General features: G+C 35.0%; 1 protein-coding gene across 2 annotated transcripts in view; it reads right to left on the bottom strand.

The window, feature by feature from the left end:
• LOC150104187 (uncharacterized) overlaps positions 1 to 22,301 on the bottom strand; it is a 334,543-nt gene that overhangs the window by 79,033 nt on the left and 233,209 nt on the right. For both annotated transcript variants that reach the window (XM_090396816.1, XM_090396817.1), the window contains exon 9: positions 19,731 to 21,553. In XM_090396816.1, coding sequence (XP_090252942.1) covers positions 19,731 to 21,553 — 1,823 coding nt within the window. The remainder of the gene's footprint in view (positions 1 to 19,730; positions 21,554 to 22,301) is intronic.

The raw sequence follows: 22,301 nt of genomic DNA, 5'->3' as shown, positions 1-22,301 counted from the left end.
AACCTGAAGTTATCAATAAGGAACAAACAACAGTTGAGGTAAATTGTGCCAGGGTGACTAGTCTATATAACAGAACTAGGACAAAAGAAACAAATTGCCAAGACGGTAGACAACTGAGGCTAGAAGTTAGTGACAGAGAACAGAACCTCTGTCCTAAAAGGACATTATCACTTTATAAGTGCAGCATTCAAAATTCTCCCTATGATAAGAACAACAAGAACTTAAGTGGAGAAGTGCAGAAAGGTAAATACATAGACTGTAATAAAAAATTTAATCATGTTCAAACTAAGTGCTGTTTAAGATCTTGGAAGGGAGATAAGAAGCCAATTTTCTCCACTTGTGAGTGTAGTGTGAAAAATTTTTCTTTAAAGAAAAATTTTTCAAAGGAAGAGTAAGCCTTTATTGGATTCTGAATATATAGAGACTGGAGTAATTATTATTTGCTTCAGAATCCAACATGATCTTCCATCACATAAGCTAAACTTGTAATTATTTAATGTAAATAACTTATTTTATAATTTAATATTCATATAACTACCTTAATTTTGTCTAATATTTAATTATTTAATCAAGATATATGTATTAATAATGAAAAGACTGTATTAAATATTATTAAGCTATTTTAATTATTACTATGTTAATATTATAAGAACTTGTATTTGATAATTTAACTGCGCATTATTTGAAATGTAAATATTCTCTATTTATTCCTGTTTGTAAAGTTTAATGTTATGTAACAGCTCAATTTTATTATATTTTATTTTGTTGTCATGGAAACGTATGTAAGTGGGCGAGCACGTTTTGGAACACCACGTGAGGTTTATTGAAAAGAGTTTTAGAAAGAAATCACGAGAAGAATTTAGGCAGGAAGAATGGATATAAAAAGCAATGAACGCTGAAATTATTAATAAGGAAACAGAGAGAGAGAGGATTAGCATTAGGTTGGAATCGGGGCATTCGGGAATCACAGTGCGATAATAGCGAGTCGGCATGTCACTCAAGCAGATAATAAAGTCTACTAGTTAATTAATTAATAAGTTAGTTAATAAGTTGTAGAATAACAATTATAGTTACGGAAGACAGCTGAGTGACTACTAAATAGACTAGCAATACTTGAAGTGAGATATAATTTCAGGGCCGACCTTTCAAGGACACATGGAAACTTGAAGATAGCACGAAGTAACTAGAGAATAATTAGAGACAACAGAGGTGTGTTTAATGATAGCGGTGTCAAGAATTATAGTACCTAAAGGATTAAATTGAATGCCAGAGGAATGAACAACTGTGCATATAAAACCTCAAGTTAAGGAATTATTGTATGTTGCCTTATTTCATGAACTGATCAGTAGTACTTTATGCAACAACGTTTGTTTGTGTGTGTAGTGACTGACGATTAGTTTAGTTATTGCTTAGAAGATTTATTTTAATGAGTGCCATATACTGTTTAAGTGTTTACAGTTATAAAAAGTATTTGTGTGTAAGTTAAAGAAGAAAAAAGATTATCGGTAAGATTTTTCCAACCTTTAATAATTCTATACAGAGAAGTATGTGAGTTTCATCCTAGAATTTCCTTATACTAACAGTAACTATTGCAGAAGTTAGCTAAAGTGTAAACTTAAAAGTGTTTGTTTATGAAGAGGTGTGTTACTGCGAATTTATTGTATTTGGAACTTAAGGAACTGCAAGAAGACTGTACTAGAGATAACAGTTTTACCATTGTGTGAGTTGAATGATTGAATTTACATGAGGAGTTAAAATGTTTGTAAGATCTTAATTACTGATGTGAAGTTAAGTGTAAAATTTGTGATTTTAAAATTAAATGTTTGTTTTTGTTAATCAAAAGATGTATTTTGCCGGAATCTCTTTTACTGCACCATTCATAAAATATTCGAACCAAAGCGGGTAAATTAAGTAAGTCAAATATACTAGGCCAGTATATATTTTAAGGAGAGATAGTTGAAGGTTGATTTATCTTCAATTCTTAAACTGATTCAGATATAAAGTGGCGCAGTCCTTAAATATAAATTTTCTTTATATTTGAATTAGAAATCAACTAACAACGTATCAATAAGTTAAGAACATCGTAATAGTAATCATGTCGGATCCAAAGTAAGGATTGACAAGAAGTAGGATCCAAGACCAACACCCAATTTACTTGATGCCCAAAGTGACTTGAAAAGGTTCATGTTTGGTCTCTAAATAAAATTTCGGAATTATGTAAAAAAAAAATAAAAAAATATATAAAAAAAAAAAAAAAATACTTTGTTCATCCACAGTACCAATGTACTGCAGGTTTAGAACCTTTAATGGGTAGGAGTCAAAAAAAAAAAAAAAAAAATTTCTCTCATGGACTGGATTTCCTGAATGAGAGGAGTATATTAATTATTATTAATAAAATATTAATCCAGCGGCCATTCAGAGTATGGAGTATGCATGCGTGCTTGAGAGAGAGACAGGAATAGTTTACAAGGCTAATGTTGAAAGGTAATAAGTACAGAATATTCACAATGGCATATAAACATACGAATAAGATTAGTTTCATCCTGATTATATAGGGTTTTGAATGTATGTAAAAATTACATAACCAGTGTATGAAATATAGTACATAAACACACAAACATCCAGTATTAACAAATTCATTATTAGACAGCTGTTTTAAATCACCAGAATCCTATGAGCACATGCATATTGTGGTGAATAGCTGACATACACGTGAAGTTCGTGAATAACATAACCACTGCAGAAATGACAAAAACTGAAACTTATATTTAAATGACTGGGTTTAAAATAAACTTTAGGAAACTTTCTGTATAGTAGAAACATTGTGGGGTTTTAACTATATTTTGAGAAAATTACAACATACTCTGAATATTAATTATAACTTTAATTAATAATTATGATGAACAGCAAAGTCAAATTGTCATTATCAGAGAAAACAATACCACATGACATGCACAGAGGCACATAATCACATGTGCCTGCATGTACTATATAATATCTCTAACATCACTATAACTTCAGCTTCATTTACCCAGTGTAAATGAGGCTGAAGCAAGACAACCAATGTTGAACCTGAAGTCCTAAACAGTGTCCCCTACCAGGCTAAAATGGGTGGTCTTAGCTGTTGGGCTGAAGATCTGAGAATGAGTACTTCCCAAATTTCGGGGAATTTTTTAAGGCTGAGGCAGATTCCAGGGGGAACCTTTCATATTTCAGTAAATCAAGTAGGAGTTAAATCGATGAATAACATCATTAAACTTGAGCTGCAAAAAAAGAAACAACTGTGGAGAGAATTTAAGGAGAAAGGTGACCTGCAGGCCGATGAACAGTATAAAGCACAGACCAGAAGGGTAACGAGCGTGGTAAGAAAAGCAAAAGTGGATTATGAAAGGAAATTAGCCATGCAAGCTAAAGAGAATCCCAAACAGTTTTTTTGATATGCTGCAAGTAAAAGAAAAAATGTATACGGCAGAATGATTTTAAGGAATGCCGATGGTAGGGAGGTAACTAAATCAGTTGATACTGTGGAATTACTGAGCTAGCACTTTGCAAGAGTATATCATGAAATGATGAAAGAACCAATAGCTTATATGGGAATTGAGGTGAATAGTATACTACAAAACCATAATGTGAATACATCTGTGGGAATGGATGGTATACCAGCTCGGGTCTTACGTGAAGTGGCTAAAGAATTGTCAGTGCCCTTGACCATTTTGTTTAATTTGAGTCTCGGATCTGGGTTAGTCCCGAGGGGATGGAAAGAGGGGAAAATAGTTCCACTGTATAAAGTAAGTTCCAAGACCGCTGTTGCAAATTACTGACCGATCAGCATATCAGGAGTCGTCGTCAAAATTTTGGAGAAAGTAGTCAAGAGAAAAATACAGGAATGGATAGATGAAAATGGGATACTGTATAGGGGATAGCATGGTTTTGTGTAACTTGCTCACGTTTTATAACACAGTGACGGCTGAACTTGATAAGGGTAATGGGTTTACAGTGATACTGCTGGACCATGCTAAGGCCTTTGACAGGATACCACACAGAATTCTAATCAGTAAACTGCAGCATATGTGGATGGTATAGGATTAGTGAGATGGATAGGAGGGTGGTCGATGGAGAGATATCAGAGAGTAGTTTATTCAGGAGTAGAGTCCAAAAGAGAGCTTGTGACTAGTGGTGTGCCACAGGGTTCTGTTCTTGGACCACTACCACTATTTAATTTGTTCATTAACGATATAGGAAAGTATCTGAGAGGAACTGTTCATTTATTTGCTGATGATGCAAAGTTGGGTAGAGCAATAGTGAATGCACATGATGTCAAAATTTTGCAGGATGATTTGGATAGATTGGAGGACTGGACTAAAGAGAATGGATGTCAATTTAATGTGGAAAAGTGTAAGGTTATGCATTTTGGGGTGAAAAGATTAGCAGCAGTATACCACATTGGTGGAACTGTACTCCAAGAGATTGACAAAGCCAGGGATTTGGGAGTATTTGGTGGATAGGGAGTTGAAGTTTAGGGGACACATTGCAAAAGTGGCTAAATCAACTCATCAAATCACTTGGTTACTGAAGAATACTTTGACGAGAAGAGACAAGCAAGTTATTGTTCCTCTTATCGAGCCTTGATAAGACCCCCATCTTGACTACTGTGCCCAGATCTGGGTGCCAGGGTTTCTTCTTGAAGGGGAGGAGGTGGAGAGGATCCAGAGGCAAGTGACCAAGACGATAGAAGGCCTATGGAATGAACCTTATGAGAATAGGTTGAAGATTTGTGGGTTGCAGAAATTGGTTGATAGGCGGAAAAGGGGTGATATGATTGAGACATTCAAATTACTGAAGGGTTTCTATAAGATTAATTCAGAGAATATTTTTCAGAACAGGGCTGGTGGTGGGAGGACTAGGGGCCATCCATGGAAACTGGGCAAAAGTGTGGTTAGCATGGGTGTTAGAGCCAGGTATTTTACTTGGAGAGTGGCGAATAAGTGGAATAAGCTGCCAGAGTCTGTTGTGGGTTTCACGACTGTGAATGAGTTCAAGGCCAAGTATGATAGATACTGTGTCGGTGTTGAATAGTTGTTCTTGACATGATGTTTAGGCCCTCCCTCGATGAGTCTAAGGACTCCTTGGAGTTGCCTGTAATAATAATAATAATAATAATTTGTATTTGCTGCAGTGGAGTAAGGTAGCTTTCTTCCAGAGTCAGCAAGTCCTGAGTGGCCATAGTAGTGGAACTGGATGTAGTCCATGTGTTCAGCAATTGTGATGTTTGACAATAGTTAGGGCAGCTGCAACTGGAAGGAACCTGAGAGACACCTGGCAAATATAGGGAGGTGGTGGCCTATTTTTGCTAGAGCAGATAAGGAATACCAACTTCTTATATGGTCTGCAAGTAGTTGTAAGGTTGTACTTTTTAGGATTTTTTTTTTTTTTTTTTTAATTGTCAGTGTCCAGGATATATATGGAATGGTGTTAAATTTTGTGTTGTCAGTTCTGATGGGGGGGAGGGGTATGGGATTTAATATTTTTTGATTCTGGTTGGGATTGTAGATATAAGCTAAGAAATGTTGAGAATGTGATCAAACTAAGTGGCTAAAGCACTATTATCAGAACTGATTAATTCTGTCCTATTATATAGTGTTTTTATGATAAAATAACCAAATATTTTACAATTGAACTATCTATCCCCATCCCCTAGTTTCACAAATTTCCAGGAGTACAGTTCCATCAATGTAGTAGATAGCCTGATATCTTTCATTCTGAAATGAATAATTACACTTTTCTGCATTAAACTGTAACGCACCTTGTTTGCCCATACTATCAGCTTATTTAAATCACCCTGGAAGCTCTCAAACATTGGCTTGATTAACTATTTACCCTACTCAATATGCATCATCAGCAGACAACTGAATATTTCTCTTCAAATCATTTCCAATATCATTTGTACAAATTAAACATTAGTAGTCTAAGCAAAGATCCCAGCAGCACACTGTCACCATCCCCATTTGTTCCAATTTACATAGCAGAGTTCTATGTGGTATCATGTTAAATGCATTTGCAAAATTTAGCAGTATCATTGTGTAGCCTTCCCTTTATCAACTCAGCTGTGACTATTATAAAAAGTTAGTAAATTACTACAGCAGAACTGACCCTTCAAAAGCCATGCTGTCCCTGCCCCCATAGAATATCATCCCACCTTCCTGAATTCTGTCTTGAACCAACATTTCTAATATTTTTACCACAACTCCTGAGATACTGATTGCTCTATAATTTTCTACTGCCATCTTGGAACTTCCTTGATGAAAAGGAATTTTTTTTCTCTCCTTCCACTCTCTTGAGACTTCCCCACAGCTCAGTCAGAGGCACTCCCACCTCCTTTGCACATTCTTGTAATATGCTGATATCCATCCCATCGAATTCCATGGCCACATTTGCACTGAGATTCTGCAACATCCTAAGTATGTCCAATTCATCAACCTCTGCTCTCACATCAGTCACAGCAATATCCTCACATGAATGATAGACCCTTGCAAAGTAGTCACTCAGGAACTCAACTATTCTCATCTGCAGAATTCTGTCACCTTGCTATCATCAGTACTCATTAAAGCTATCCTTCTATGGATATTATTCCTTTTACTTGCCACATGATGAAAGAACTCTGAGATTTCCTTTTGCGTGCTCAGTTAATTTCTTCCTATAAACTGATTTTGATACATTTTGGAAAATTATGGAGACAACTTCTGTTTTTGAGTAAAACTTTAGTTTAATATAAACCAAAATCTACACTCGACGTTTTGACCTTCATATCAAGGTCATCTTCTGGCGCATATACACTATATATACAGAGAAACAAGCTGCACTACAATCTACATGGTTTGCTAAAGTTACTGACCAACTGTTACAACACTTATTGGCCTGACCTCTGGTGGAAAAAAAAAAACTTTACTACATCAGCGCTAGAGTCCTATTATTATCTATTGGTTACAAAATTACACTGGGCTGGAAAACGTGTTTATATATATATGTGTATATATACACACACACACACTAGGGGGCTCTTCCCCCTGACGCCTGCGACCCCCCCCCCCCCCGTGTTCCGGACTGGTAGGCCAGTTCTCCTTGAATTCTGATGACTCCACACTCAGGGTAGCCCCCTGAGCATAGAGTCTTCAAAAAGAGGGCTCAGTTGTTGAATTGTTATGCTAATGTTGTTAAATCCACCAAAAATGCTAAATCTGTGAGCCATTCTTTATCTTCAAGTTCTGGTACAAAATTTTCTTTTGATTCGATAAATGATTTGATATCATTTCTCAAATCATAAAATCTCTACAGCATTTAACCCCACCTTAGCTACCTTACTTCAGTAAATGATGTCCCCATAATCAGCATCCATACTCTTAAGGAACTCTTGGAATTGATGATGATTTGCATGACATAATGAAAATCGCTTTAATTAATTTTTGCTGCTTCATACAAATCAAGAAATTTAGTTGTGTCTTTTAATGGCACCAAAGAAGCCATTTCTTCAGTAACATTATATTCGTTATCAATACCTCTAATAAAATGGCAAGTTGAGCCATATCTGTAGCATCAGTAGTACTTTCATCTATCGCAAAAGCATAAAATATTAAATTGGCAGCTTTACTCTTCAAATCTCTTTCGATAGATTCCCCTATTTCTGCAATTCGCCCAGCTATAGTTTGGTGAGACAAACTGATTTTAGAAATATTTGTTTTTTTTTTATCAGGATAAATTATATCTGCGATGATTTCCATACATTGTTTAATAAACTAACCATCAGTAAATGGTTTTGATTTATTTTGCAATCAGACTTGCTACCACATAACTAGCTTTTATAATAGTCTGTTTGAGTTGTAATTTCCTTGAAAAAACTTTGTTGAGATGACAGACTTTCTTTCAGTTCCTCTATTTTGTCTTTACGAAACATTCCTTGATATACATCGAATTTGGCAGCATGTCTTTGCGTATAACGTATTTTCAAATTATAATCTTTGAAAACTGACATGATTTCCAAACAAATCGAGCATAATGCCTTGTTATTTTTCTCGGCAAAAAAGTACTCATTTGTCCATTTTTTTACTGAACACTATTCCTTCATCCATGACTTTTCTTTTTTTGGTTCTGCTTTCTTTTGAGACGACGTTTAATGCATGTTGGGTAGAAACAATAATTAAATAGCCATTTATTTTTATAGTATTAGCAATGTTGTAAATGTAATTATAACAATATCATGAGCAAAAAACTATTTGATAAATTTTGTCAAAAATAAATTCTTGTTATTTCGTAAAAAATTATTTTACGAAATAACAAGAAGCTCAAGTTTAATAATTAAAAAAGAATACCTATATATCTGTTTAATGACAAAAATGCCCATCTGATAGGAATGCATATGTAAGTAGGTTGAAATATTATTATCAGTAATCGCTGTGTCTTACTAGCCAAGTCGCACAAGCGTATGTAATGTCTGATACATGCAGGTTTCAATTTGACTGTGTGTGTGTGTGTGTGTGTGTGTGTGTCGGGTGCAGGAGGAGAAGTTAGCACCACACTGTACCCTTCCCTACACAGTGTTCTGTTGTAACCCATGCAGTCCGCGACATCAAAAGTTGATTTTAGGAAGGGTCGGACAGGAATATGACACTATGTTGGACAGCATGCCCTTGTGAAAAGCAAGTCCTGCCTTAGTAATTTACAAAGATTTTATAATAGCATGACAGTGATTTAAAAAAGGAAAATTCTAGACTATGATACTACTGAACTTTGCAAACATATTTGATGAAATATTGCATGGAAAACTATGACATAAGTCAGAACAAATAGAAATAGATATGAAGCTGATGGCATGAAGTGGCTGAGTGACAGATACCAAAGAGTAATACATATCATGGAATAGAATCCAGAAGAACAAGTTCTTCATGGCTCTGTACTAGAGCCACTACTGTTTAATTTGTATATTAATCATACAGAGGATGACTTATTATTTTGTGACACCTTCAAGGAGTCCAAAGACTCACCGAGGGAGGACACCTACTTAACAACTCTCGATCTCCACAACATAATCCACCAACTACACCGAACCACCACTACCATCTTCATCTACACCAATGCCATCTGCTTCCCACCACTTCACTAGTATTTTCTGTCGGTAAATTGTGGGTGTTCTGAAGGCCAATTTGTCTGTATGCGGGATGAAAAACCAGAATTTCCAGGAGAAAAAACCCTGCTACATTTATATGAGATCAGTTAACTCACCTTCAATTGAAAAATTCCCATATAAAGATTCCTCTCATCACAACGAGAATCAATCTTAGACCTTTTTCAATCAAAGGGCACAGTGTTCAGCTATTTGCTAATGATCAAAAACTGGGAGGACAATAGTTAAAGATCCAATAACTTGGCAAAGGATAATAGTTATCAGTTTAATGGGACCAAATGTAAGGTTAGGACTTTGAGATGAAAAAGTGGCATACTGTGTATTATAGCGATGATACTGGATTGTTAGAAATTTACAAGGTTAGGGATTTGGAATTATGGTGAACAGACAGTTGAAGTTCAGAGGGCATACTGCAAAAGTTGGTAAAATAGCTCAAAGTTATTACATGGATATTGAAGAACACTGATAAGTAGAGATAGGGAGGTTATTATCCCTCTTAATAAGGTTATGATATGGTCTTGACTACTGTGCATAGATCTGGTCACCTGGCTTTATTGAGGATCAGGAAGTGGTGGAGAAGATCTAGAGAGGAATGACCAAGCTGGTGACAGATCTGAGAATGATCCCAATGAGGAAAAATTAAAAGTGTGCAAGTTGCAACGTTTAGATAACAGGTGGAAAAAATGGCCTGAAAGAAACTTATAAGTTACTGAAGAGATTCTATAAGATCGATACAAAAAAGAAAATTTTCAGTATGTGATGAGTAGGAAGAGAATGATGGGTCGCCACTGGAAGTTGTGTTAGAGTGGTTATTTAGGATGTGCAGACTAGATTTTTTCCTTGAAGAGAGTAGTCAAGTCAATGACTGGAATAGATTGCCAGAAGTGGTCAGTGCTCTTGAGCTGAAGGAGAAGCATAATAGTGTTAGACAAATAATAGTTAGTGTTGGCTTTCCAAGGTGAGTCTTCTGACTTTGTGAATGCACCTGTAATAATAATAATAATAAAATGATAAAATATGGAGTAAAAAAAGTTTTACATTAGCATACTGCATAATTCAGTTTGTTCAAAAGGCTGAATTTCAGATGACTGAAGTAGAACTCTCAGTATTCATCTATAAAATGGGAAACAAAACCAAATGTGCAAATATCTCAACTGAGTATTTATTCCTGGTAAAATTCATGCAATTATCCTCAAGAGAAAAGCAGAGAGAAAGAGAGAGAGAATAAAAACATAAGAAAAATTGTGGAAGGGAAACTTACAAAAACAAGCCAGGATCAGCAAGTATAGGTTGTCGGGATCAGATTTTCACTTTAAGACAAATAGTTAAGAAATCATGGTAATATAGCAAGGGTCTGTATCTAAGCTTTGTAATTCTGGAAAAACATATGACAAGATTCCAAGATAAAATATATTCAAAATACTACAATTATATGAGATAAATGGGCTATTATATTCAGCAATACATAATCTATATTTGAGTTATGAGTCAACTACAACCGAAGGAAGTATGGGAAGATTTTCTGATGTAAAATCAGGTGTGAGACAAGGATACACACTATCTCCACTGTAATTTATTATATATCTGCATCACATTTTGAGGGAAAGTGGCATCAGGTCTGATATCAAAAGTGGAGATGTTAGTCTTAGCTCTTTTCTTTATGTAAATGATGTTATACTCCTAAATAAACTCAGTACAAGTCTTCAGGATTCTTCAAGTAAAAGCCGAATAATTCCTGTAACAAATTTAGTACGAAAACTGGCAATAAAAAGACTATGAAAACAGACAAGAAGATTAAAAATATTAATTACATACTGAATGAAGAAACTACAGAAAAAGCAAAACATTTCAGATATTTAGGCACAATTTTTAGTGGAGATTGCAAATTAAATATGGAAATGTAGAGAGTCAATACAAGACAGTATTCAAATCAATTTTATCTTATGGATCTGCCAGCTGAGTTAGCAATAAAACACCTGATCAAAGATTGGAGACCATAGATATGAGAATTCTAAGAAAGATGGGGTGGGAATGAACAGATGGCATCAATGGCAGAATTGCATTAAAAAGGAAGATATTAGGAAGCAACATAAGATTGTTACATTCAGGAACAAAGCTAATATCAGGTGGTATGATCACTTAAATGAAATCAGAGAGGAAATGTTAGCAAAACAGGCGTTTAACCACTTAAACTGCTATAGGTATAAAATATAAAGTTTGTATCCAAGATGGCAGTTAGCAATTATAAGTTGCTAACTGCCATCTTCCAAATAGCAGTGAGCATTTTGAGAGGTCTTTAATGCCCTCCTATGTGAGAACACTATTCTAAGGAATAGAATTACTATCATCAGAGAAACTAAGGGAATATTGTGAAATTAGTTGAGAGGTAGCCATTAATATAGGAGAAAGAATGTGGGCAAAAGCAGACAGCTTTGAGATACCTCATCTATCAAGTAGTAACCTAATGACAAAGGGTAAAAGAACAAAATTTATATAAATATCAGCTACACCAAATATTAATATAAGTAATATTTATATAAATACAGTAAATCCTCAACTTGTGTGGATTTGTATACGTAGTTGCAATACTGACTTACAACTAGCAGTACGATCTATCAAGAGCCACTTTGAGAACATGAGAGATGACTAAAATATAGAGCCAATTTGTCACTGTAAGATATTTAAAATGGAGTATATTGTGAATCTAACCATATTTTATAGCCAAATACAGAAAGAAATTAAAATAATTTGAAAATTTATCAGATAGCTTATGAGAATATAATCTTCAGTATCAAAGGCGCCTTATTTGCGCTTCTTAAAGAAGCTCTGAGCAGGAGCCCATATGTTCAACTTTTACCGAGTGAACATCTTATACCCTCTATTTTAATATAATATATTATTATTATGGGCAACTCCAGGGAGTCCTTAGACTCATCGAGGGAGGCCCCAAATCATGTTCATCACAACTATTCAACATTCATACAGTATCTATCATACCTCGCCTTAAACTCATTCACTGTCACAGCATCCACCACAGACTCTGGAAGCCCATTCCATGCATTCACCACTCTAAAAGTAAAGAAGCCAGCTCTAACACCCATACTACCCACACTTTTGCCCACCTTCCATGGATGTCCCCTAGTCCTCTCACAACCAGCCCTGTTCTCAAAAATATCTTCTGAATTAATTTTATAGAAACCCTTCAGTAATTTGAATGTCTCAATCATATCTCCCCTCCTCTGCCTATCAACCAATTTTTGCAACCCACAAATCCTAAGGTTCATTCTACAGACCTGCTATCATCTTGGTCACTTGCCTCTGGATCCTCTCAACCTCCTCCCCATCAAAAAGAAACCTAGGTGACCAAATCTGGGCACAGTAGTCGAGATGGGGTCTTATCAAGGCTCGATACAAAGGAACAATAACATGCTTGTCTCTGCTGAAGAATACGTTGACAAGCAGAGACATGCTTGTCTCTGCTTGTCAACGTATTCTTTAGCAACCAAGTGATTTAATAAACTGATTTGACCACTTTTGCAATGTGCCCCCCTAAACTTCAACTCCTTATCCACCAACACTCCTAAATCTCGTACCTCATCAATTTCCTGGAGTACAGTTCCACCAATGTAGTAAACTGCTGCTAATCTTTTCACCCAAAAATGTATAATCTTACATTTTGCCACATTAAATTGACATCCATTCTCTTTAGCCCAGTCCTCCAATCTATCCAAATCATCCTGCAAAATTTTGACATCATCTGCATTCACTATTGCCCTACCCAACTTTGCATCATCTGCAAACAAATGAACTGTTCCTCTCATATCCTTTCCTATATCATTAATGAACAAATTAAACAGCAGTGGTCCAAGAACAGATCCTTGTGGCTCACCACTTGTCACAGGCCGTCTTGTGGACTCTACTCCTGAATAAACCACTCACTGATATCTCTCCTTCAACCACCCTCATATCCATCTCACCAACCCTATATCCATCCCCATATGCTGTATTTTACTGATTAGAATTCCATGCAGTATCCTGTCAAAGACCTTAGCAGTCCAGTAGAATCACTGTAAACCCATTACCCTTATCAAGTATAGCCGTCACTGTGTTATAATACGTGAGCAAGTTACTGAGGCATGACCTACCCTTCACAAAACCATGCTATCCCCAATACAGTATCCCATTTTCATCTATCCAATCTTGTATTTTCCTCTTGACTATTTTCTCCAAGACCTTGATAACGATTCCTGTTATGCTGATTGGCCAGTAATTTTCAACACCTGCCTTGGAACCACCTTTATGCAGCGGAACTATTTTCCCCTCTTTGCACCCCCTTGGGACTGACCCAGACCCGAGGCTCAAATTAAACAAAATGGTCAAGAGCACTGACAATTCTTTAGCTGCTTCACGTACGACACGAGCTGGTATACCATCCAATCCCACAAATGTATTGACATTGAGGTTCTGTAATAGACTAGTTACCTCTACTTCATTCGTCACAATTCCAGTATATGCTGTTGGTTCTTCCATTCCTGCAATGTCTCCACCTGGATGATATACTCTTGCAAAGTGCTCGCTCAGTAATTCCACTATATCGACTGATTTGGTTACCTCCCTACCCTCAACATTTTTTAAAATCATTCTGCTATGAACATTTTTCCTTTTACTTGCAACATATTGAAAAAACTGTTTGGGATTCTCTTTAGCCTGCATGACTAATTTTCTTTCATAATCCGCTTTTGCTTTTCTTACCACCCTGGTCACCTTTCTCCTTAAATTCCATCCACAATTGTTTCTTTTTTTGCAGCTCAAGCTTAATAGTGTTATTCATCCATTTAACCTCTACTTGATTTATTATTCGGACTCTTGGTATACAGTCAACCATTGCCTCCTGCAAACAGTTCTTAACCACCTCCCATGCACTATCAACATCCAGCCCTTGCAGTTTTACATGCCATAGCACTGAGCCAAGCACACTCCTAAGCTTGTCATACTTACCAGCCCGGTAATTCCACATGTACCCTGTCTTAATTGTAAATTCCGCTCCTTTAGCCCCCTCCCAAGTCATGACCTTATGATCACTCTCACCAATCGGTGGCAACATGGTCATGTTCGTTACAGCCACATTCTCAGATAGTTGTCCCTTAATAACTGCATAAAATCCAATTCCTTTCTCCCATGTGCCCTCTCCTCCTTCCAGTCAATGTTACCATAACTGAAATCACCCATAATAATTACTCTCCTTCCACTCATTTCTTCTATTTGCCTATGCATACTATCCCCACCATCTATTCCATCACCTGGTCTATAGTAGCATCCAATTGTATGTTTTGTTCTGTTAGCCTCTATCTCATACCAAACAGCCTCAAATGTGCTCTTTTCTCTATCCTGCAGTTCAACTTCTATACTCCTTGGCTGCAACTCATCAGCTATCATCAATAACACTCCTCCCCCCTTTTTATTCTCCCTGTCACTCCTGAACACCGTTGCATTCAATCCCACTAGCTTTATCATCTTCTGTCAGCCATGTTTCACTAATACCAACAACCTGTGACTGGAAGTGCCAACCAAGGCCAAAAACTCTTCCTTCTTTTTCCTAATACTCCTGACATTAGTGTACATGAATTGCAGAAGCCCGTTAGTCCCATCCCTACTTTGATATCATATACTAACTATCCCATTCTGATTTGTTGTCCTTCGTACTTGCTCGGGTATATTATACTCATTCATACACTCAACTGCCTCCCTAAAGTCTGCATATCTACTCCCCCCCCCCCTTAATAAATCTAGTTTCCCCGAGTCTGTACATTTACTTCATTCATCAACACTTTTTCAAACCTCCTTACACCAAATCCATTCAAATGTAATCCATCCATCTTATATAAATCCTTTTGCCCATCGAACTCACTCCACACATCCACAAATTCCACGCTACTCTCCATGCATAACCCACGCATAAAGTCATTGGCAATTATGGCCCTCCTCCTAAACACTTCACTGTCATACCGCGGCAAAATACTCACCATCCTAACTCTCACTCCTCTTCTCTTTTGCTACCTCAAGTAATTCCCTCACATCCCCTATCATTTCCATTTTGTCTTCTTTCAAATCATTTGTTCCTGCCACGACTATCATTTCTTTCACCCTCTGTTTTTGCACTCCAATAGATTTGCTGACGTCCTTTATGTTCGCACCCAGTTGGTACGATTTCGTCAAGCTCTCAACTATCACCCCTCTTAATAATGAATCTCAGTACAGCACTCGCTCCTTCATTTTATTTACATTTATGAACATTCTCTTATTTTTCGTATCAGACTTTCGCCGTTTATTAGTCGGTACGTTCAGTACACATTTTTCCATACGCTCCAGTTGCCTCTTTGCTCTGTGTATCGCTCCGCTCAACCATGCAATTTCACTACTTGCATTTATCTCACCATTTTCATTATCATTTAAATCATCCATTCGCTCTGTATTTCTACCTTCATTTACACTTTCAACAACGCTTTCATACCTATCTGGTACTACCTCGCAATTCCTTATCACATCACTATTTTCTATATTCTGACTTTCTTTAACGATATCACTCTCGCCACCCGAAACACGCTTTAGATCCTCATTCTCCTTACACTTTTTGTACATATTAACTCCACTATCACCATCTAACCAAACTCCAACCGCTCTTCGCAAAGCATACATCTCACAGCCAGCACATTGCATAAACTCTTTTATATCAAAACTCTTAAACAAACATGGCGACCTAGCTGCCCCATTTCTTTTTTAATCCATGCCATATGGACGCTATCTTATCTTAAAAATAATAATTAAAATAACATAGAAAACACGCAAAAATCACACAGACACACTAAGAAACGAAAAGCAAACAATACTATGTAAAATTCTAGTAAAATTGCCAATGATAACATAAACTACTACTGATCTTTTCAGAGCTCTCGACAAGCCGACAATCATATCAGTGCGACACCTACCGTTCATTATATATGACTTTCTTAGTAAGCTAATTCACAGTTAATAATGTCATTTTGTTTTGTTTCTGCTCAAGTTGTGTCTTGCTAGCAAATCTAGGTAGATATTTATTGTAAACCAACCATAAACCCAAAATATGTCTGAGAAATGTAAGAATGATGAGAATACATGTATTCACAATGATAAGAAGAGAAATTATAACTATGGTGGCTAAATATAGAAATTATTAAGACAAGAAAAAGGTAATAAGATGGCAGAAATTCTGTGTACTTATGAAATGAATGAATCAATCATTAAAACTATTATAAAAACCATTATTCAGCAAATGAAAAGTTCACCCAATGCAATCTACAATCATGTCCAAGAAAGGAAGCATACTGATTAGAAGAAATGAAAAATTATTGGTGAATATGACTGAAGGTATTCAACAAATGGCAATATGTCTTATACTTATGCAAGAGAGAACCCAAAATGTTTCATGTTTAACCTGATTTACGATGAGAGAAAAATAAGCTGAAGTAGTATGAGTTGTAGATACAGTATCATATTAATAATGAATATATAATACTGTTTGTAGTAGTTTGCTTACAATCATATATGATTTTATATTTATATAATCGATAGATATTATGTAAAACTTTCATTTTTTCAAAGTTTTCTTTTCAGCAGAACATGTTGTGTAGCTTTAATTATCCTATGAAATAAGCATATTCGTCAAAAATGAATTGTGTTTAAGCACCATTCGACTTATGCAGATTTTCAAGTTGCGCAGAAACATTAGGAACAAATTAACCACGAAAGTCGAGGACTTACTGTACCTTTTATTATTATTATTATTTTTAATATATACTAGCGTATTCTACTTCACTCCTTTCCAACATTAGTTACAAACATTTGTACATAAGAAAAGTCTACAATCGATATTCACAATTCTAATTTAAGATAAGCCCATTACATTCTTTTCATTTATTTATTTATTTATGAAATATTAAATTTTGGCTTATCCTCTTTATTTTCAACTGTAAGGTCTACACTCTATTTTAAATAATAATAATATTTGGGATGATTACAGTGTGGAAGTGAAATGGACATGTAACCTTATTAAGTAAGAAATCGATGAGAAGATGATGATCTGGAAGGAATATTGTGAGAATAAGAGTGACAAGAGTTATGAAATATATAAAGCACAGGCCAAAAAAGCTACAAGTATTGTACAGAAAGCTAAGTTGAAGTATGAAAAGAAACTGACGGCTAAAAGAAACCCAAAAGACTCACCTTCATGCTGAAAGTTAAAAGAAAGAATATGGAAGAATAACTTCACTGAATTCAGATGGTACTCTAGTGTCAAAAGCCGATGTGATTGTTCAATTAACAAGTGCTCACTTTCCTTAGATATATCGCCCAGGTGTATGGAACATGCTGCTGTGCTGCCACTACACTGGATGAAGAGGCACAGTTGCATGAGGAGGTTCAACAGACATTGAATAACCTGGATAAGAATTCAGTAATAGGGTCAGATGGAATATCAGAACATATGCTAAAGGAATGTGAAGATGAATTGGCTAGACCTTTGAAAAGTTTGTAGAACCTGAATCTCAGCTCAGAAAAGATACCACAGGAATCGAAAGAACGCATGATAGTATTGTGCACGATGGTGGTGCAAAAACTGAAGTTTCTAACTACCAACCTATCAGTATATCTGTATCAAAACACTGAACAGAGCCCCCTTTTCAGTGTTTTGAAACTCGGGGGCAGGGGGGGTTGAGCGCCATGGGGCAGGGCCCCCCCCTTGTACATATATAAATGAAGGCATAGGATACTGTCTCCAACATTCAATAAAACTTAAATATTTACATTGTGTTCATGATTTTTTTTTTCTTCTTTTTCATGAGGTATAAAGCACTATCTAAAATTTCATTTCTTTTAGAAGTTAGACATATTTAATACTGACCTATCTGCAGTTCTTTTCACAGACAACAAGCACTGTGAATATGAATTCATATGCCTTCAACCGTGAAAATTTTTGCATAACACTATGTCCACATAATGTTTCATACTTCTAGGAAATTGACTAAACAAGAATGAACCTCTTGAATCCTATTTATACCTTCTTCAGGATTATTTCATTTCCGTTGTCACAGTGCTACTTTGGGATTCACTTCTCGACATTCTCGTGTATCGCAACAGTTCATAGTTTCAGTTTTAAGCATTATTACTTTCCATTTCATTTATAGTGATAATAGCCATCTTTCGTTTACTCTGTCATAAATACTCATTTAAAAAACTGTTGTTGCCTGCTAGCTTTAAACTAAAACTAGAAAACTCCTAGGGAAGGTAAGAAACTAAATTTAGCTGCATTTTACAATTTCAAGAAGTTACTGGTACTGAAAGAAATATAAACCTTTTTCACTACTGTTTTTTTTTTTTTTTTGGTACTTTCAGAGGCAGCTCTACTGTATGTCACTCTGATTATCAATCAACTTCTTTAACTGAGGAAGCAAGTTCATCTTCACTGAATGTTGGTTTATCTTCCTGCCAGCCATAACCTGGGATCAACTAATTAGAAACAGACTTATTCCTGAGTAGTAGTGATGCAAATGACTGGTGTTAACAAGGATTGCAAACCCTCTATAACTGGAAGGACAGAAAGTTCAGATACTGACATCAACTCTACTCATCACAATTTTGATAGATATTATTATTATTAATATATATTTGACCTCCATGAAGTCAGAGATTATTGCAGAAGTTTCCTACACACTATGCAAAGCTCATCCAACAGTGTCTTAAACTGATACAATGTGTCTACATTCACAGAACAGACACACACAGACCATGCATTCCACTCACCAACTACTCCCCATGCAAAGACCCTTTTTCTCATTCCTCTGCTCATGCCCTCCTTATACAGTTTCCAGGGATGGCCTCTTGTTCTACCCCACCTCTCCCATTCTATGAAAAATCTCCTCCATGTCAACCTGATAACAACCACTGGCTAACTTATACAGGATATGCACTGACCTGAAAGCATTCCTAAGTAACTTCTTTGAAATTAACTGGTCATAAACCACATGACCTACAGATAAGTGGCATCGGTTACATAAAAAAAGTGTATACTCTTCCCATTTAAAAAGAATATGATGCATGCTTACAGTCCCCAACATTGTTACTGCAATAATGGAAATAAGTGAGGTATTTTAGTAGTGGTACAGGTGACAAACCACAGAGTAACTACAGTTAACCTTGTGTACAGCATGCAGACTAGTTAACCCTCTTTAATAATAGTTCTGGGGTCTTTAAATTGTCTTTAATAATAATTCTGACAAGGAATTTTAAATAAACAGTCATATAATTTAAATTTATTTAATTCAAAATTGATAATTTTTGATCCCTTGAGATTAGTATCACCTGGGATGTACTGTAAATTCATCAGGAATAATGAAATTATCTTTTTCATGTGAAACTAAGAAAATTTTAGGGATATTTTTTCAAGTATAATATTGCATCATATAAAACATAATACTGATCAGTTTTGATTATATATTAAAACATGCAGAAATATTATACTAACCTCATATCAGATTCTATCTTAATTTTTTCTATATCGCAATGAACAGCAATATTTTCTTCTCTCAGGTCTTCATTTTCTTTTTTAATATCACTTAACTGCTTTAAGAAATCATTCTGGTTCTCTTCTATCTGCTTTTCATAATTTTCTATTAAACTGTACCTTAATTCTGCTTCTTTCTTAGCCTTTTCTCTGAAATTCTGTGTTACAATATTAATATCATTTTTAATTTGTTCTTGACTGATTTGAAGTTCCCTGATTATTAATTTATGCTCCTTTTCAAACCTGATAATTATGTCTTTTTTTTCTTCTATTTCATTTTCTGCCTGACTTAGCTGGCACTGTAAAAGATTATTTTTTGTGTTTTCCTTTTCCAAGGATGCAAACAAATCTGAAATTTCTTTATCTTTTACAGCAAAGAGAGTTCTAAGTTCTCGATTCTTTTTATTAATCTCATCCAGTTGTCGCATATATTCAGTTACGATTTCAGATAACTTGGTATTTTCCAATTCCACGTCTTTAACTTTATTGTTGGTCTGACTTAACTGTTCAGTGAGATTCGAAGTATGAGCTTCTTGCAATTGTACCTTATATTTTATTCTTAAAATTTCCTCTTCCTTTAAATGAAATCCCTTTTCATAACTCGATATTAAAACTTCTTTCTCAGAAAGTTGTTGCTTCCATCTTTCTATTTCTGATTCCAAAGTTTTGGTGCCTTCCAAGTGATAACATACCTGATTGCTTAGAGAATTCTTTTCTTCTTCTAGTTTCTTTGAAACTGCAATTTGTTTCTCTAATTTAGCATGTAAAGAATTAATTTCGAAATTCTTTTCATTTAATTTAAATTCTCTGGTTCCAATGTACTTTCTCATATTTGTAATTTCTTTTTTAAAATGAATAACTGTTTTCTGTAACAATGCACACATTAATTCCTTTTTAAACAGTTTTTCTTTGACATCTTTTAAGTTCAGCTCAGAAATATTAAACTGATATTCGCTTTTCTCTAAAAGCTTATTATTTTCTTCATATAACTTACTGCATTCCTTCAGTATATGTGAAAAATTCTGCTCACTGACTGCAACTTGTTCTAGAATATCTTTCAATTTCCTTTTAACATTAACTGATTCACTAATATAGACTTCGTTTTGTCTTCTTAAATGTTTTATAGTTTCATTTTTTTCTATAAGCTGATGTTCCTGTTCACATATTTTATTATTTAAATAGTTTACTTTTTCATTTTGTTCATCACCAATAAGCTGAGTTTTTTTCTGCTGCATCTTATCATCTGCTGTGAAAAAGTGTAATTGTTCTATGCTATCTATCTGTTCTTCTTCCAAGAAATTCTTGCATTTCAAATAAATACCATTAATTTTGCTTTCTTCGTGTACTGCTTCATGTCCAACTTCTTGCTCACTTACTATTTCAGGACTGTTTTGTAATGCATGTCTAAACACTTTAAGCTCATTTGTTTCCATAATATTTTCTAGCAGCATAATGAGTAAGGCAATTATTTCTATATACTTGCATCTTTCCCTGTAATCATCAGTTAATACTGATGAATTATGTTTTTTCTTTAAACTGCAGACTTCTTTTCTCTTTCCTAATGCAAAATCCACATCTGCTCCATTATTTAAGATTATAAATGATGCCAACTCATCTCTGAAAATCTTTCTTTCTTTTTGATCTGAACTTGTTTCTTCTAAACATAAGCCATCTATCTGAAAAGGAAACATTTTCTTTTCTACTAATTCAATATTTTCTGCTTCACTCCTTAGATCTTCTCTTGATAAACTGTCATTTTTTGATTTGTATGTCTGAATACACTGCTGCAAAAAAAATAAAAATAATGAAAAAATTGTGCATAACGAGGCTTTATTGACACACACACTAACATTATCATATTGAAAAACACTTCATTAATAAATAATAATTATATACATTTACAGGATAATACGAGTAAAGTAGATAATTTTAAGTTGATTCAAGCAATGAACTTGAGTTTTCACTTATGTCAGTGTATTGTTATTGATTTTTATTTAATTTTATTTTATTCTTGATAAATGTGAACACCTGAACCCTGTTTGAGAGTATATATCGGGAAAATGATGATGATGATATAAATCTGAACCTGGTTATAAGCAGCTGAAAACTGAAGTATACCTATTAGTATTATGAAGGGGCTGGAAGCCAGAAAATCTGTTCACCTGCTGTATAAAAGTTCAAAAACAGTGGAACATTTCAAGCTAATTTATGCCTCTAATAATCGAAATGGTAGTTTCACCAGATGATGAATAAAATTCATTTGCTACCTAAAGATTTCATAAATATCCATGTGAAGAGTGTGATATGAACTCAGCTGTCAGATGGAAATCAGATACACTTTCTACTTGGCAAATTATCAGCAGTTTACTTCAATCAACAATTAAAAAAAAAAAAAAAAAAAAAAAAAAAAAAAATGCTCTGATTCAGTAAATTCCATTCACCCAGCATGGAGAATTTATATATATATATATATATATATATATTGTGTGATTCCCACTCATGAAACGTAAGCCTACGATGCATTCATACCAG

This window comes from Typopeltis vanoorti, chromosome 8 (assembly GCF_054136105.1).
Source record: "Typopeltis vanoorti isolate ZY-2024b chromosome 8, IOZ_Tvanoo_1.0, whole genome shotgun sequence".
NCBI lineage: Eukaryota > Metazoa > Arthropoda > Arachnida > Uropygi > Thelyphonidae > Typopeltis > Typopeltis vanoorti.
The sequence above is the reverse complement of the archived record's forward strand: the minus strand, read 5'-3'. Positions and strand labels throughout refer to the sequence as shown.